Source organism: Haplochromis burtoni, unplaced genomic scaffold (genome assembly GCF_018398535.1).
Source record: "Haplochromis burtoni strain Fernald_Lab_line unplaced genomic scaffold, NCSU_Asbu1 Contig_669, whole genome shotgun sequence".
In the NCBI taxonomy this organism is placed as follows: domain Eukaryota; kingdom Metazoa; phylum Chordata; class Actinopteri; order Cichliformes; family Cichlidae; genus Haplochromis; species Haplochromis burtoni.
The window spans coordinates 42956-60497 of record NW_024583030.1 but is presented as its reverse complement, the minus strand read 5'-3'; the positions used below and the strand labels follow the sequence as shown (position 1 = coordinate 60497).

Below are 17542 nucleotides of genomic sequence, written 5' to 3'. Positions count from 1 at the left end.
GCGGCAGTGAGTTCAGGAGTCTGATGGCTTGGGGGAAAAAGCTAAACCGCAGTCTGGAGGATCTGGCCCCGATGCTGCGGTAGGGTCTGCCAGAGGGAACAGAGTCCACATGAGGGGTGTGAGGGGTCAAGCATGACGCCGGAGGCCTTACTGATGCAGCAGTTGTGGAAGATGTCCTGCAGCAGAGGGAGAGATGTTCCAGTGATCTTGGCAGCTGCTTTAACAATTTGTTGTAGTTTGCTGAGATCACCAACATTGCAGTTTCTGAACCACACGGAGATGCAGCTGGTCAGAACGCTCTCCATGGTGCTCCTGTAGAACATGGTGAGGATGGGAGGAGGGTTGGCTGCTGCAGGTGTCCCAGGAAGTGGAGGTGCTGCTGGGCCTTTTTGGTGATGGAGGTGGTGTTGGTGGTCCAGGTGAGGTTGTCTGAGATGTGAACTCCCACGTCGTTGCTGCTGATGAGTCCAACCATATGAAGGCTGAATTTGACTCATGTGCCTTTATTGAGTGGCATGAAGACCACCACTGGATTCAGGTGAGGATAGAGCCGACGAGTTGAATTTGTTTTTCAGTGAATGCTCACACACCCACAACCTCACCTGTCAGCCTGAGCCACACCACTGTCGCTCCCTCCCTCTCCATATAGCACTGTTGCCACATCAGGATCTCCTTCCCGTCTTGGAAGTGAGGACGTCATCATCTCTCTGCTCAATCGTGTCTACACCCACCTGGACCAGCGAGCACTCTGAGGGTCATGGTTTTTACTTTTCCAGTGCTTTCAACACCATCAGGCCGACCCTCCTGGGTGATAAGCTAACAGCGATGCAGGTGGATGCTTCTCTGGGGTCCTGGATCGTTGATTACCTGACAGGAAGACCACAATACATGCGTCTTCAATGTTATGTGTCTGACAAGGTGATCAGCAACACAGGGGCACAAGGGACCGCCTCTCCCCCTTCCTCTTCACCCTCTACACCACAGACTTCAGCCACTGCACAGAGACCTCCATCTTCAGAAGTTTCCTGATGACTCTGCGGTGGTTGGATGCATCAGCAGGGATGATGAGACAGAGTCCCGGGCTGTGGTCGACTCCTTTGTCACGTGGTGTGAGCAGAATCATCTGCAGCTCAACGTGGCAAAGACCAAGGAACTGATCGTGGACTTCAGGAAGACCAGGAAACACTTGACCCCTGTTTCAATCCAGGGGGTCAGTGTTGACATTGTGGAGGACTATAAATACCTTGGAGTACACAGACAATAAACTGGACTGGGCTAAAAACACCACAGCACTTTACAGGAAGGGCCAGAGTCGTCTCTATTTTCTGAGGCAGCTGAGGTCCTTCAACATCTGCCGGACAATGCTCCGGATTTTCTATGCGTCTGTTGTGTCCAGTGCGATCCTCTATGCTGTTGCATGCTGGGGGAGCAGGCTGAGGGTCGCAGATGCCAACAGACTCAATAAACTGATCTGTAAGGCCTGTAGTGTTGTGGGGATGGAGCCACCTCAAGGTGGTGTCATAAAGACAATGTTGGATAACACCTCCCACCCACTCCATGACACGCTGGCTCGTTCAGCGAGAGACACAGGAAACCATTCCTGCCCGACGCCATCTCCCTCTAACACAGCGCAAACACTGCAGTAGTTACACCCTTTTGCACACACTCTTTCTACTCTGCGATATTCCTGTCAGCTTTCTTGATATTTGTTTATAATCACCTCTGTTAATCCTTGATTATTTTATTGTTGAGCGATTTGTATATATTGTGCTATTACTTAAATGTCTGTGTTTCTGTTATTTATACTGAGCAACTGTAACCCACATCATTTCCTCAGGGATTAAATATGCTGATTCTGATTATTGATTAAAAAAACATTTGCTTTATTGGTCTCATTCATTTTGAGCGTATATTTCAAAAACACACTTTATCCTGTTCTGCCTCAGAAACCTCAGATTTTAGGCTGTTGTTTTACTTACATCACTCATGTATATCACATTCAACAGTAAAAATAAATGACTGTGACACCAGCCTGTTTCAGTGAAGCTTGTTTCATTGTAACAACTTCAATCCTTTAAAACCAGATCTGACGAGCGAGCCGAACACAAACCCTGCCTGACTGATCTGAGCATAAGTCACAAACTGAATTTCATATCGTGTTGCGTTCCCTACAGTTCCCTGTAAATTCTCTGTGGAGTGAAGAACGAACACTTCCAGGTGGGAACATTCGTGACTCAGCATATGGACACATTTACCACCTCTGTGTTCAATCAATAAAGTTTTTTTGCTGAGTCCAGGCTGTATGACACATGATCAGGATATATTTGATTACGTAAGTGTACAGCCTGCTGCTTTCTGAGATCAGCTGCATGTTTGACAGCTTTGTGTGAACATGATTGGCCTGAACTTACATTAAATGATGTGACTAACTCGGGTGTGTTTGATTTTTACATTCTTCTGTGGTCCTGAGTTAAATTAACTTTGACAGCTATTCAGTTAAAAGATTATTTAACTACTAGCGTAGGGAGTTATGTGTATATAGATACTGTTCAGTCAAAGCCATGCCGGTTGATCTTTGACCCTCTTAAAGTGATGCGGCTGGTAAATGCAGAGCAGCTGATTTGGTTTGAACTTTCACCCCGTGTTCAGTGTGGAAATCGCGCAGCACCACGACAGCCTCAGCGCGCTGCTCCGCTGGGCCGGATGTTCTCCGATGACGCAGCCGAAATGTTGAGTAATGACTGAAAAGAAACAGCTCAGGCCAGAATACAGAGGAAATGCCATGAAAATGACCCACAGGAATATGCGCTGGATCATTTTCAAGAGGCGGAATTTGTCTCTAAGGAACCAACTTGGCGATTCCACCCTCAGATGTTACAAGAAGCTGAAAACACTTCCACTGAAACTTGAATTTTATCAGTGACTGTGGGGTAACATCACTGTGGGTTTAAGCTGATCCTTCTAAGGGGATCCAGCGGCTGCCTGAGGCACGTTTCACACCGCCACATGATTCTGGGACTTACAAACAAACAAACAGGGAGGTTTGCAGAAACAAAGCAGACACTTTGAGATCAAGAGAAGCTCCAACATGTGAAGGGCTTTTATTCTGAAGGGATGAAAACACTTCTGATGTACTTTTAGTGCAAAAAAGCTTTTGAACAAAAACAATATATATAAAAATAAACTCTGAAATTAAAAATACAAAAGCTTTAGGGAGTGAACAGATTAAATATAGTGAATTAAATTATTGTTCATCATCAGCTGTAAATTAAAGTTATGACACATATTTATTCACATTGTCGCCTCATAAACTGGAATGTTTGAAAAACTACTTTAAATTAAAATAGTCAATAAAAACAAAAATAAATAAAAAACAGAAAACCTGATTACAGACGAGCAGCGAGCCCCACGGGCAGCGTGCTGCATTCAGGTGACGTCGGTCATTATTTTTAGCTTTAAAACCTGAAGTGAAGAAACTAGAACGACTGAGCAGATGTTAATGTGAAGTCCTGAGCTGCTGCAGCCTCTGCTTCAGCTCTCTGCTCCTCTTCCTCAGTTCATCTTTCTTTGCCAACAGCTTCCTCTCCTGCTCTCTGACCTCCATGATGAACTCCGCCGCCTTCTTCAGGATCACCACCTTCGCAGCTTTTTCATTGTTGGCCACCGCTGGGACCTCGTCCCTCAGAACCATGAAGCTCATCTTCAGCTCGTTTCTCCGCTGCCTCTCCAGCACATTGTGAGTCCTGCGCTTGTCGTTGTCCTCGCCCTCCGATTTCGGGCTCCAGCACCGGCGCCCGCCGCTCTGCCTCGGTGCCGCGCTGCTGCTCTCCGCCTTCACCCGTTTCTCAGGGGGTTGCTGGGCAGCGTAGTTGTGTTGGTGGATGTTGACGTGAGAGCGTTTGAGGACCAGAGGGGAGGTGTGGGACCGCCGAGATGACTTTCTCCTGTCCACTGTCACCACATCGATCTCTTCCTCTTCCTCATCATCATCTTCCTCTTCTGGGAAAAACAAGGAAAAACATTCTGGTGTAAATAAAAGTGATCGCGGTCTGAGCCAAAACCACCGTCCTGCTGATGGACGAGTGAGGGACAGAAAACGAGTGAAAGCAGCAGAGCGAGACAGAAAACGTGCCCTCCTTGAACTCCTCGCTTCCATAGTTTCCAGACATTTACCGGCCAATGAAAACATTTCTCAGATGTCTGCTGACACTGACAGTACTGGTGGATATTTTAATCCACAGCTTAATTCAGACTAAGGTTACATTTTAATGCACTACTATCCACAGTAACTATAGCGTTAAAATAATGGTGACGTATGAGGAACAGAAAGAGCCCTGTGGTGAAGCTTTCTGAACAGCTGGTCTGATCTGGGATGACGGGCACTGTTTCACTGAGAGCCCCCACATCATTTGACTGTCCTCTGCACTTCCTGTGATGTAAAAGTACTGACTGCAAGAAGAAAACCAGCTACTGATTTTAAGGAGTTCACTTCAGTCAGCTGATTGGACCCCAACGCACCTGAGCCGGGCTGTTTCAATAGATGCAGTATTATGAGATACTCTGAAAATCACTGGGTTACTACATTTCCCAAAATGCAAGTGGATCCTACCTGATGCTTCTTTGTTTCTAACCACTGGTCTCAGAGGGTAAATGAGAAGTGAAGGAAAGGTCGGAGAAAATCAGAGTTCAGTGACTCTGATACTCAGGATTAAAGAGCTGGCTTTTCAAAATAAAACTCACCTGATTCACTGTCACTGCTGCTGGGTGGTGGCGAGTCCAGTCTCAGCTCAGACCCCACCTCCATCGCCACACCATCATCCATCTGCTTCTCACCCAGGAACACCACAGAGGGGTCAATGCAGTCTGTCACCGAGGTGTGGAAGTCCTGCAGGTACCCAGCGCTCACTTGAGACCCGCCCACCTGCTCGTCAGCTGTTCTGTCTGTGATGGTCTTAGTGTTGCAGGAGTCCCGGCGGGCCCGCAGCGAGGCCAGCCTCTCTGACACCACCTTCTCCAGCTCTGTGGCGGCGGCGAAGCTGCTGCTCCACATGCAATCCTGGATGATGAAGGATTGCAGAAATGCTGCAGAGGAGCTGTGGTCATCGTCCAAGAGGTCAGACACCGCCTCCAAGTGGTCGGCGGCAGACAGGGAGGGTCTCCGGCTGGGGGACAAGGGAGGTGTAGGCAGCAGCTCGAACTTCTTCCAGATGTCTTCGCTGGGAGCCGGCAGGAGCTGGCTGCGTGGAGGAGGGTAGAAGTCTTCCTCTTCACCATTCAGGAAGAAGTAGGGCTGGACCACGTCGTAGTCATAATCGTAGTTTGTGCTGTTCAACACCGGCGGCATGACGGCGGCCTGAGAAACACAACAGGAGGTCAGCCTGAGCCAAGCACATGACCACAACATCAAAAACCATCTGATATTACAACAGTGCAGGAGAATCAGTTAAGCATGCCAGACTCCATTCAAAAAACAGCTAGTTTAGCTTTCTTTGGATTAAAGCCCGAGTTTACATAATAGAAAGCAAAGATCCTTCATCAGTAAACAGCACTACACACATCTGCAGTGCAAACACTCACTCAAATGTATTAAAACTCGGGATTTAACATGCGTAACAGTTTTAAAAGTAGTAATTTTATCAAAAAATAAGAACAGAATATGCGGTTAAAAGACATAAGTAAAGGTTGCAGAGCAGAGTTAAACACAGAGCTTCAGTATGAGTAAAGTCTCCAGACAGGCGAGAACTTCTGCAGATATGCGAAACTCAGCTGTCAAAATGCGCGCCGCTAGTTTAATAACATTGAACCATTTATTCAGAGTCACGCATCAAAGGAAAAACGGTCAAAATGCGAAGAACGAACATCAGCGATAAATTCGGCACACATTTTAAACTGACTAAGCGAAAAGTTAAACGACAGCAAAGAAAAGCATCCAGAAAGCTTCAGACATAAACTTACCGTTTTTCTCCAACAGTTAAGGTGAAAACGTGAAAAAGGTCCAAATGTTCAAGCGAGGAACGAGTAAACTTATAGCGGGCTTTGTCCAGCAGAGCCTGTCAGTCTTAAATAATCCTCAGTTTCTCGATAACAGACGCTATAACGGTCCCTCAGTGTCGCCCAGCTGCTCTGCCGTCTCAGCGTGAAACTCAGCCATCAGCTGCTTCACACACATTAAATACTCCGGCTTTTTTATCTTCATCCGCCGGCACTACAATCTTCCCGCCAAATGCGAACTACGTAGTAAACAAACGGGACCTATCGATGTGCTGCTGACCCTTTAGAAAATAACCTTTAGTGCATTTCTGCCATAAAAGCTTGATTGTAGTATTAGTTTTACTTTAAATTCAGCAAGAAGATGTGCAAAATATGGGAACTATTTTACTCAGCGGACGTGTACTTTTTGTGAATGGTAAGAGGGTGGTCGTGACTGTAAATGATGTAAAGGAACAAAGTTCCGGGAAACCCGCTCTTATCCCGTGATGAAGTCATGAAAACAAACAAGCAAAACAATGTTTATCGAAAGAAAACCTGGATTGAATAAACAAACAAACAACAGAACGAAGAAAAGGATCACGAGCTACGAATGCAAAAGCAGTAATCTGCTAATAGAAAATGTATTAAATGAATCAAGTTTGATAAAATAAAACCAATTACAATATCATTAAAAAATAAAATAAAAATTTAAAGGAAAACTAACCTAAGAGAAAGAATTTTAAACAAAAGCAAAACATATTTAAACAATTATTTTGGATATATTATAAACAAAGCCACTAAAAGGAGAAACAAGAATTTAGCACAGCAAATATACTGTTATTATATTTATTTATTTTACTTTGATGTGATTTTTTATTTTCTCTGTTTTGATGTCATCTGAATTAATTCTGGGAAAGACAACATCAAAATAACATCTATGAAACGGAAATATAAAGAACAGATTATGGGCTCCATGGTCAAGACCTATGAAGAAACTATTTATTTATTTATTTTTAAATTCACAAAATGAAAGAATAGGCTTCAACCATCTCCAGGTCTCATTTCCCGGGTGTACATCCTTTATTTCTCTCCTCATATCTTAGACCCTCCCATCAAAAACGAGGTGAAAGAAGCAGAAACACAGAGAAACGGAGGCAACAGGCGTGCCAGATGTTTAGCTGTTAAAGATGTCACGAGGAACAGCTGCATCGGCTGTTTATTGCTTCATTACAGCCTGTTGCTGTATTTGAGGTCCTCAGAGGTACATTTAAACCAGCTTTTTGAAGCAGACTTCAGTGGACGTGTCAGGGAAGGGGACACAGGTGAAAAGCTTGTTGGTGAACCTGTACTTCAAGAGGAGGGAGGAACACTGGATGATGGCCAAGAGTGTTCGATTTAACGAGAATGCAGCTAGAGGGCATCAGATGGAAGTCTGTGGGAGGAAGTGAGTGAATGCAGAGCCAAGAATGCCGCACAGAGTTTGGGAGGAGCTGAGACAGGCTCTGGGTGGTGGGAAGGACTTAGCAGATGACTGGAAGTGCTGAGGAAACGGCCAAGAAAGTGTTTGGTGTATCGAGAAATACAAGGAGACTTGGTGGTGGAATGAGGCAGTGCAGGAAGGTATTTGGGTCAGCAAAAAAAGTGGGATATTCAGGAAGCTGAAGAAAGTGGAAGTACTGGGAGCTTAAGCGTACGGCAAAGAGGTGACAAAGCAAAAAGCCCAGTAAGCTGTATTTCAGGCTGATAGCAAAGGAGGAGAAAATGACTTGTAATGATCGACTAAGCAGGAAAGGACAGAAGTGATTAAGGATGGAGATGATAATGTGCTAACAAGTGAAAGGAGTGTGAAGATGGAAGGAGTACTCTGGGGATGTGATGAATGTAGAAATGAGAGGATGACAGTTAGAAAATCAGGAAGCGCAGAGGATGGAGTGAGAGGTGGGGAAAAGCCACTGGCCCAGAAGACCTACCTGTGGAGGTGTTTTGGAGGGTGGTGAGCTTTTTAACAGCATCTTAGAGAAGACCCAGAATAAAAACAGCAAACCTGTTTATTAAGGCTGTTTACTAAATCCATGACACACAAAGACCACAGAAGAGGCTCACAGACACGCCAAGAAACAAAGTGGAGGCAGCACCATAAATAAACACGGGTCTAATTAAGGGAAGTGGACACAGCTGAGGAAAACACACAGGTGCAGATACTCTGGCATACTCCGAGGACTTCAAAGTGCTACAGAAACACTCACTGTGCACCGGATATCACTATAAAATACACAACCCACCGCATGCAACACTATTTCATGATTTGAGCCAACCTTTGTTTAACAGCAGCTCCTCCTGCCTTTCACTCTGCTGCCCCCTGCTGGTCAAAACCTCACACTGCCTCAAACTGCAGGATTCTTGTTTATCTTTGCATTTTCCACGTCTAGTTTTTTGTTAGATTTAATTTATTATTCTTTATAATTCTGCCTGCTTTTTATAATACAGTCAATATAACATGAATAACATTTACCTTTAATAAAATATCATCTATATAAATGTTGCTGCTAAAGATAAAACCTTAAGGTTGCTGCCCTCTTGTGGCTGTAACAACACACTGCATTACCAACCATAACCATAAATTCTTATTGTTGTCTGTGGATGGAGGGATGGAGGTAAGTGGATAGAGTATTTGCCATTTTAATAGAAGTTATATTAATTTTCCTAAATTTAATTTCATAAAGTTCAAAAACGTAACATAACAAAGCAGAAGATTTATCTGAAATATTCAAACTACACATTTATTTAAACCAAACAAGTGTTTAAGATTTGTGTTCCCAGTGTTTGTAATCAGATGTAATCTGGGCTTTCTGACGTACATAACTGACTTCCAGCAAGGCTGCATGAATATGGCATTAGACAAAACACAACATGAACCCAGGAAAGACTCCAGCTGGAGGAACAGGCCAGTTAATGTTAGAGTTTTCCACATATAACCAAGGACAGCTTCAAAAACATCCGACTAACTGGAATTTCTAACTTAAAGACCTGAATAGAAGAGCCGATGATAGGCGAGCCTTACATTTTAAAAGATGAGCATGTTTTCATAAATAACAACCTTAATCAAGGATTAAGATACTTTTTCATTCAGTGATACAGTGTCAGGCTGTATCACACTCAAAGGTATACGTCACACCGCTGCACCAGTTTGACTCACAGAATCCATGGCAACAAAGTACTTCCTGTTTACTATAAATCTGACAACTTCTCACGCAAATAAAAACGTCTGCCTCGGTTTGAAAGAGAGAAGCAAAGAGATGGAGCGCCATCCTGTGGTGAATCACTGGAAGTACAAAAAGAGAATTGTGGAAGACAGGAGGAAGCTGCGTGTGGAAGTAACAAAAAGCTGCAGTGGTGTTAGCAACATGTTTAAATTAACAAAACAATTTAACACGTTTGGAAGAAAGCTGATAATTTAGAAAGAAAATAAAAAAGTCAAAATAATAATCACGCCCGCCTAGTTAAAAACACGGGGACTCAGGGGTTTGGTGATTGTTGTGGTGAGATGTAAATAAAGATGGCTCCGAATGATACTCCGTGGTCCCGCCGTGCCTTATTCTCGCCACACTTGCTTTTGGAGTTTTAGAGCATCTGAATCTGGACAAGGCCACGTGCACTGGGAATGCAACAGATGGTGCTTCAGATATGAAGGGCCAGAGACTGTCCAACCTCCAGCTCATGTGCACGTGTGGTGCTATGCAGACAAACTTAATCTTGTGCTTGCTGACACAACACAAAGTGAAAGTGGATCACTCTTTAATTTACTTAATGACATAGCTGTGTTCATGAAGGAGTCTTATCACAGGGTTAATCTGTGGGAGAAACAAACCCAAGAAGAGACGAGACACAGACGCCTCGGTCCATTATGATGGACATCCAGTATGATGCCCTGCAAAATATCTTTGGACACTTTGGAAAACCAGGTGATGCCTCTTCACTGATGCAGTGCTCACGCTGAAAAGATTGAAAAAGAAAACCTAGCTGTTTGTGCCAGAGCACGGGGTTTTAAAGAAGCTCGAAACTGTGTTAACACACAGACATTTCTTAGTGTTTGAGCGAAGGACATTCTCTGCCCATCACATGGTGACTGCCTGTGACAAAGTGGTTTGGCATGAACTCATTTACCACTTACAGTCAGCCATAATATTTTAATTTAGACATTGCTGGTGTAACTTCGCTTAACACACTCTCCCGGGTTTGTTTGTGGTAGCAGTAGTTACATCTGTTACATCCATGCATGTTCTTTAAAGCAAACACTACTGACCATCAGGTCATTTGAATTTTCTTCTGTTTACAGGCAAACGTCTGGTAAATTATGTTTCTTTATGTTGCTTTGGTCATGTTTGTCCATTTATTCAGGTCATATATTTAGGACAGGTATATGGGAAGCCCCAGTACTTCCTGTTTATATAGGGTCATGAGGTCATTGAGTTGTATTGTATGCAGTGTTTTACTTCTCAAACCATTTAGCTGAGTAAGTGAGTTTGTCAGTTTCATGCATAATCTTGTTCCTGTTCTTTGTTTGGAATTGTATTGTTTGGTCTGACTAACGAGGTCAGGTGTGGGTAAAGTCTTGTATAAAGCAGGTGGGATTTTTGCCTACGAGGTTGATTTTTTTGTAGAAGTATACTTAAAAGAACCTTTATAGTCTGCTGATGCTGTTTACTTATCACCTTTCTTGCTGCTTACGTTATGCTACCCCACACTGCCACACAAGATAGCCTCAAAAGCATCGCCCGGGACTTCCCAACTGTGAAGTCAGCTGCAGACACATTTGTGAAACAGACAAATCGGAAACTCGAGGAGAGTGAGGACAACGCAGACATGGAAGTGGAGGCTGAACTACCTGAAAAGAGGGCCAAGAAGAGAAAAGGCCGGAGAGAGGACTGAAGCAAATCAATGCTGAGAAATGAGGTGAAAGTGCACGACACCATCCTGGACACAGTTATAGAAACAATGCACAAACGATTTGTCACAGCTCTTCTTGCAGATTTGGCATGGTTGGACCCCAGGAAGTTTAGCCAGGGCAGAACAGTTTCTCTTCCTAGTAATGCTCTTCAAAACCTCAGCACATGTCTCCTCAAATTTGACAGCAGGGCTTCAGTAAATAACTTTCAGTGAGAACTGAAAAGTTTTGCTGGACAGTGGGAAAGGCTTAAGACATCACATGTACAGGACCGGAGCAGGAAAAATCTGAAGAACGGGACGAAGAAGGTGAAATTGTGACCAAAAGATGTGATTTTTGCAAAAACTGCCCGCTGTGATGCTATCAAATACTCAACATGCTGTCTGATGCCTGTCGTCTCCGTGGGCTGGCACACAAGTACCTGTTGACCCTCTCCCTCACTCAGGCTGCCTGTGAAAGAACTTTCTCTGCACTCAAGTTCATTAAAAGCAGATTCAGAAGGGGTCTGTCTGCAAACAGGCTGGAGATCTTTATGCTGATGGCAAAAGGACATTGGACATGGTCGTTGGACTCCGACATGGTCGTTGGACTCCGACATGGTCGTTGACAGGGTAGCTGAGAAGAGTGACCTGCTGAGAAAGCTGCTTTTGTAACCTGGTTAGGTGAAATAAAAAAGATCAAAACATTCCTAATTATGTATCAGTTAAGATTAAATTCAACTTTATTACCTAAAGTACAGTCAAATGAATAGGTTTGTATCTACCTTTACTTCAAACAAGTCAAGTATTCAGAAAATGCTTACAATGTTTCCATCTGAACCTGTTTTTAATGCATAAGACAGCAGATAGAATAAATATGGGATCGGAGTATTAGGCATTTATAAAGATGTTTTCTTACGGCTTTAATCTGTCATTCTTTCGTTTCAGATGCTGTCAGTGATTTTTGGAAGTCTGTTCATTTTAACTAAGTACTACATACAATATGACTCAACCATTTTTCTACAGTAAACATAAGCGCCCTGTCATCGTCACGTGCCATTCTTTGTCACCCTTTGCTGTCGTTTCACTTCTTAAAAGTTTCCATGTGATAACATATGTTTAGTGTTGCTGCTGTGGAAGTGCTGAAGGTGACTTTTTATTGATGCAGTGAGTTAATAGTCTCTGATAAAATTCAATCACAATCTGTCCTTAATAGATTTTAATATTCATCTAATCTTTGTTCCTTTGTCCTGTTTTCAGGGTCTAATCATACATTGTTTGTTTGTTTAAGAGGTTCTTTAGACCAAACATCTTTTTAAGTTCCTCAACATAAGTTTGGTTGACCAACCGTCCTATAGTATTTTATTTTATTTTTTCACGTGTTGACTTGTAAAAGCCTGTATGACAATTTTTTTTGCCATTCATTAACCCCACAGAGAAGGCATCATTTAAATATGTTAACGTTTTCTTTAAGCAAGCAGTATTAAAGTTTTTCGTGACCTGGCCCAGTGTCCTCATTTTTGGAAATGAAAATATGGTCACCCTAACGTAAATACTGCTGTATGTGATTCAGCTATATTTGTGGAATAAAGATAACGGTACTGTGATCACCCAAGCAAGTCCATAAAGTGCCATTCTTTGTCACCCTTCTCTGTCCTTTCACTTTCTTTTACCTGTACTGTGTGTACACTGCCATCAAAAAGTCAATTAAATGTTATTTTTTCCTCACCTTTCTTTCTCTGTCTCCTTTCACTTTTTAAAGGCTGGTATTAAAAAAAATTGTGCTGCTATGTTGTTTATTGATGTGGTAAAAAAACCTTTATGAAAATATAACTAAATCTGTCATTTATTGATTTTAATATTCAATAATGACCATGTCTCACCTCTAGACGTCTCTGTCTTAATTTCCAACATGTGTTGTAGATAGTTCGGTAAGTTAACTTGACCAAGCGGTCTTTTCTTTTCTGCTAAGTACTGTTTAGAACACCAGAATAGGCAGGATGCTGTAGGTTTAAGTTCTTTAGATTGATACATATATACCAACAATTCAGCGTACATCACTGGCACAACAGCGTTTGTTTTCATTCAAAAGCTTTATGGCTTTTCTGACAATACCTGGTGGGCCGGTCTCTAGTCCAAATGCCCGGGCCGATTTTTTTGTCCCAGTCCAGCCACGTTGGAGTGTTATGGAAATATATAAAACTATATATGTGGAACTTGCTTCAAACCAGAGAGGCACAGGTACCAATGCAGCAAATGTGTTTTCAAAAATGTCTTCAAAGAAAAAAGAACTGATGACAATTAAAAAAAAAAAAAAAACACTGGAGGAAAAGTGACGTGTTTGGAAATTCCCTGCTGTTGTTGAACGCATCAGTAGTGTACCTCAGGTGTGTTATTTGCGTGTCCTGCGAGAACAGAAAGGTGAGTCATTAACCAGCAGAGCTAAATGAGCTTTCTAAGCTCAGAGTTAGCATCAGAGGGCTAGCACGTGTTTTTGGCTAGCTTGGCTCGTTAACATGGTGGCTAACCATGACTAGCTTAAGTAGCTGCTAACATCCACCAACGTGACTGTCAAAGAGACTTTGATGTTTGCACTGTACCGATGTAGTGGAAATTCTAAAAAGAGGTATTTTGGAGAATGTTGGAGACTTCCTGTTATAAACCCTCAGTAAGGCTGGGCGAGCTTGCTAGCTGCCTGTAATTTAAAGCTTTAATGTGCTATCGGTCTACATTTTGGGCCCATTTTAATGAATTACTTCTATTTTGAGTAGCTAAGCTTACCGGTACTAATTAAGTGATTTAAGTGAAATATTTTAATTTCTTCTTCCAAATTGTCACAAAATACAGCGGAACCCCGACTTACGAAATTAATTCGTTCCCGAGGGTCTTTTGTAAGACAAAAATTTTCGTAAATCGAAGCACCCATCGCGCCTCTTGAGTGAGGCGATGCTGGCTGGAGACGAAGTTCTTGGTGGAGGAGGAGGTGGCGGAGGCTCAAGGAAGCATACGCACGCATGCATGCATATGTACGTGTACATAACATTCTAAACATTAAAACTAAAACTTACATATTTTTTAAACTTGTATAATATTTTTTATTTTCTATTTTATATATTTTTAAAATTTTCTATTTTTGGTGCATTTTTATGTTTTTTAACTAATCACTACTGCTACTTTCATCGCTTTTCGCCTTCTAAGGCACACTTTCACCTGAAGGTTGGCTTGTTGCTGGCCTCTATTTAACGACGTCTGTCTCTGTCTATGGATCTGAAGTGGGAGAGGCAGACGTCGCTCAAATGCTCTACAGCACGGGCGGTGAAGTTCTTTTTAGGGTGATTTTTTTCGACAAAATCAGCCACCCTCTGAAAATCACGGAGAATGTCCTTGATATCGGCCGATGGTATCACGGCCTCCTCCTCGCTGAATTGTTGCTGTACTGATGAGTGCTGCATCGCCTCCAACTCTTGCAGCTCTCCCGTCGGAAGCCATTGTGGGCATTCTGGGCTCAGCCAGTCAGATTTTGCCGTACCAGAAATATTGCTGTTAAGCGCCTTCGTAACTTGAATTTTTCGTTAAAAGGGGTATTGGTAAGTCGGGGTTCCACTGTACCTCAAACGGATTTCAGGAAATAAACTTGAATAAACATAAATAAAAACTGGCTTCCTGTGTGTTTCAGGAGTGATTTTAAAGATTTTATTGTATGTTTTTAAATCACTTAATGAATTGCTGCTATTGCACATGCACATTTTTAAAGTTTGCCTTAAAACTCACTTTTAGTGTTTGGCTTTCAACCCACAGTGAGAGCTTTAGGTATTTAGCTGTTATCACCATTGAATGAATGCTGTTCTGAGGGTTATTTTCACCCGTGGACCATGTGTGGCACCAAAATGCCAAATTCGAAGCACGAGCGAGTGTTGCTCGGCCACCGCCCAAAACAAGTACATTTCTGTTGTTTTGGTGCATTTATTTTTTTCAGGTAGAGCTACGAATGGTAAGTGCATTTTTAAGAATTATTATTTTGCATTCATTTACATGACTGCTGAGACATAAGTATACCTTTCTTTGTCTGTTGTGCCAAGTGTGCTTTCCCTCACTCTTTGTCTGATCGACCACCGCTGTGTCATGACCGTCCCTGTCTGTTTTGGTGCAGACGCATTTAATGTACACGTTTTTATTGTGTACATTTTGTACAATTGTATTTCCACTTTCTTCTTGGCAGCTGCACTGATCACTGTGTTCATCACGGCTTCTGTGCCACAAACAGCTACAGGAACACTGTGCAAACTTTTGTTCTTGTATGAAATCTACAATTGACGTATTAAAAGAAAAAGAAAAAAGAAATGGTTATATGCTGCACAGCATCCATTTATTTATTTTTTAAGATAGTGTTTCTGACACTGACGCATATATTTGCATACCTGTGCTTCAAACATGGCTGCGTTTCCCAGAGGAACCCACCCGAGGGATTAATAAAGTTTTATCTTATCTTCTGTCTGTTGAATTTCATTTTGGAGCATTTTGGCACCTATAAAAGATATGTGTTTTTCTTTTTTTTGAGGTATGTTTTTGTGTTGCTGCTCTGCTATGTGTGCTTCATCTAAACCAGTTTAATGTCCATCACTGCCGGCCTTTAGTTCCTACAGACACTAAACCAAGGCACAATGTACATTTCAATTCCTTTAATTTTTAATATGTTTATATTGTCTATCCTGTAAAATAGTCAGATGTCTATTCATATTAATGTACAGAATTCACCTGCTTGCTGCTACTACTGCACATTCACCCAGTGTATATGTAGGAACTAAAGGCCGGCAGTGGTGGACATTAAACTGGTTTAGATGAAGCACACATAGCAGAGCAGCAACACAAAATATACCTCAAAAAAAAGAAAAACACATATCTTTTATAGATGCCAAAATGCTCCAAAATGAAATTCAACAGACAGAAGATAAGATAAAACTTTATTAATCCCTCGGGTGGGTTCCTCTGGGAAACGCAGCCATGTTTGAAGCACAGGTATGCAAATATATGCGTCAGTGTCAGAAACACTATCTTAAAAAATAAATAAATGGATGCTGTGCAGCATATAACCATTTCTTTTTTCTTTTTCTTTTAATACGTCAATTGTAGATTTCATACAAGAACAAAAGTTTGCACAGTGTTCCTGTAGCTGTTTGTGGCACAGAAGCCGTGATGAACACAGTGATCAGTGCAGCTGCCAAGAAGAAAGTGGAAATACAATTGTACAAAATGTACACAATAAAAACGTGTACATTAAATGCGTCTGCACCAAAACAGACAGGGACGGTCATGACACAGCGGTGGTCGATCAGACAAAGAGTGAGGGAAAGCACACTTGGCACAACAGACAAAGAAAGGTATACTTATGTCTCAGCAGTCATGTAAATGAATGCAAAATAATAATTCTTAAAAATGCACTTACCATTTGTAGCTCTACCTGAAAAAAATAAATGCACCAAAACAACAGAAATGTACTTGTTTTGGGCGGTGGCCGAGCAACACTCGCTCGTGCTTCGAATTTGGCATTTTGGTGCCACACATGGTCCACGGGTGAAAATAACCCTCAGAACAGCATTCATTCAATGGTGATAACAGCTAAATACCTAAAGCTCTCACTGTGGGTTGAAAGCCAAACACTAAAAGTGAGTTTTAAGGCAAACTTTAAAAATGTGCATGTGCAATAGCAGCAATTCATTAAGTGATTTAAAAACATACAATAAAATCTTTAAAATCACTCCTGAAACACACAGGAAGCCAGTTTTTATTTATGTTTATTCAAGTTTATTTCCTGAAATCCGTTGAGGTACAGTGGAACCCCGACTTACCAATACCCCATTTAACGAAAAATTCAAGTTACGAAGGCACTTAACAGCAATATTTCTCCCGTGTTACGGCAAAATGCCCGCGTAACGAAATCCGCTGGCTCTGATTGGCTGAGCCCAGAATGCCCATAATGACTCAGACGGCAGAGCTGCAAGAGTTGGAGGCGATGCAGCATCATCATTACAGCAACAATTCAGCGAGGAGGAGGCCGTCATACCATCGGCCGATATCAAGGACATTCTCCGTGATTTTCATTGAGGGTGGCCGATTTTGTCGAAAAAAATCACCCTAAAAAGAACTTACCGCTCGTGCTGTAGAGCATTTGATGTGACGTCTGCCTCTCCCACTTCAGATCCATTTTGAATAGACAGAGACAGACGTCGTTGATAATTTTCAGAGGCCAGCAACAAGCCAACCTTCAGGTGAAAGTGTGCCTTAGAAGGGCGAAAAGCGATGGAAGTAGCAGTAGTGATTAGTTACAAAAACACTAAAAATGCACAAAAATATAAAATTTTAAAAAATTATAAAATAGAAAATAAAAATTATACAATACAAGTTTAAAAAATATTAAGTTTTAGTTAATGTTTAATGTAAATGTAACATGTATACATGCATGTATGTATCTTATCTATCGCTTCTTCATAGCCTATCCTCCTCCTCCACCAAGAACTTCGTCTTCAGCCAGCATCGCCTCACTCAAAGGCGCGATGAAGGTGCTTCGATTTACGAAAATTTTGCTTACGAAAGACCCTCTGGAACGAATTAATTTCGTAAGTCGGGGTTCCACTGTATTTTGTGACAATTT

At 42.1% G+C, this 17542-nt stretch overlaps 1 protein-coding gene across 3 annotated transcripts; it reads right to left on the bottom strand.

The window, feature by feature from the left end:
• Nucleotides 1–3077: 3077 nt before the first annotated feature.
• LOC102296178 (transcriptional regulator Myc-2) lies at nt 3078–8086 on the bottom strand. Of its 3 annotated transcripts, none has more exons than XM_005949775.3 (3): nt 7941–8086; nt 4741–5353; nt 3078–3999 (listed from the first exon to the last, which is right to left on the bottom strand). In XM_005949775.3, the coding sequence occupies exons 1-3, from the start codon at nt 7980–7982 to the stop codon at nt 3497–3499; spliced, it is 1158 nt and encodes a 385-aa protein (XP_005949837.1). In that variant the 5' UTR covers nt 7983–8086; the 3' UTR covers nt 3078–3496. The 3 variants fall into 3 exon arrangements, with proteins under 3 accessions (XP_005949837.1, XP_005949838.1, XP_042071109.1); XM_005949776.3 differs by lacking the exon at nt 7941–8086 and adding an exon at nt 5956–6180; XM_042215175.1 differs by lacking the exon at nt 7941–8086 and having other exon boundaries at nt 4741–6181.
• Between the last annotated feature and the right edge of the window lie 9456 nt (nt 8087–17542).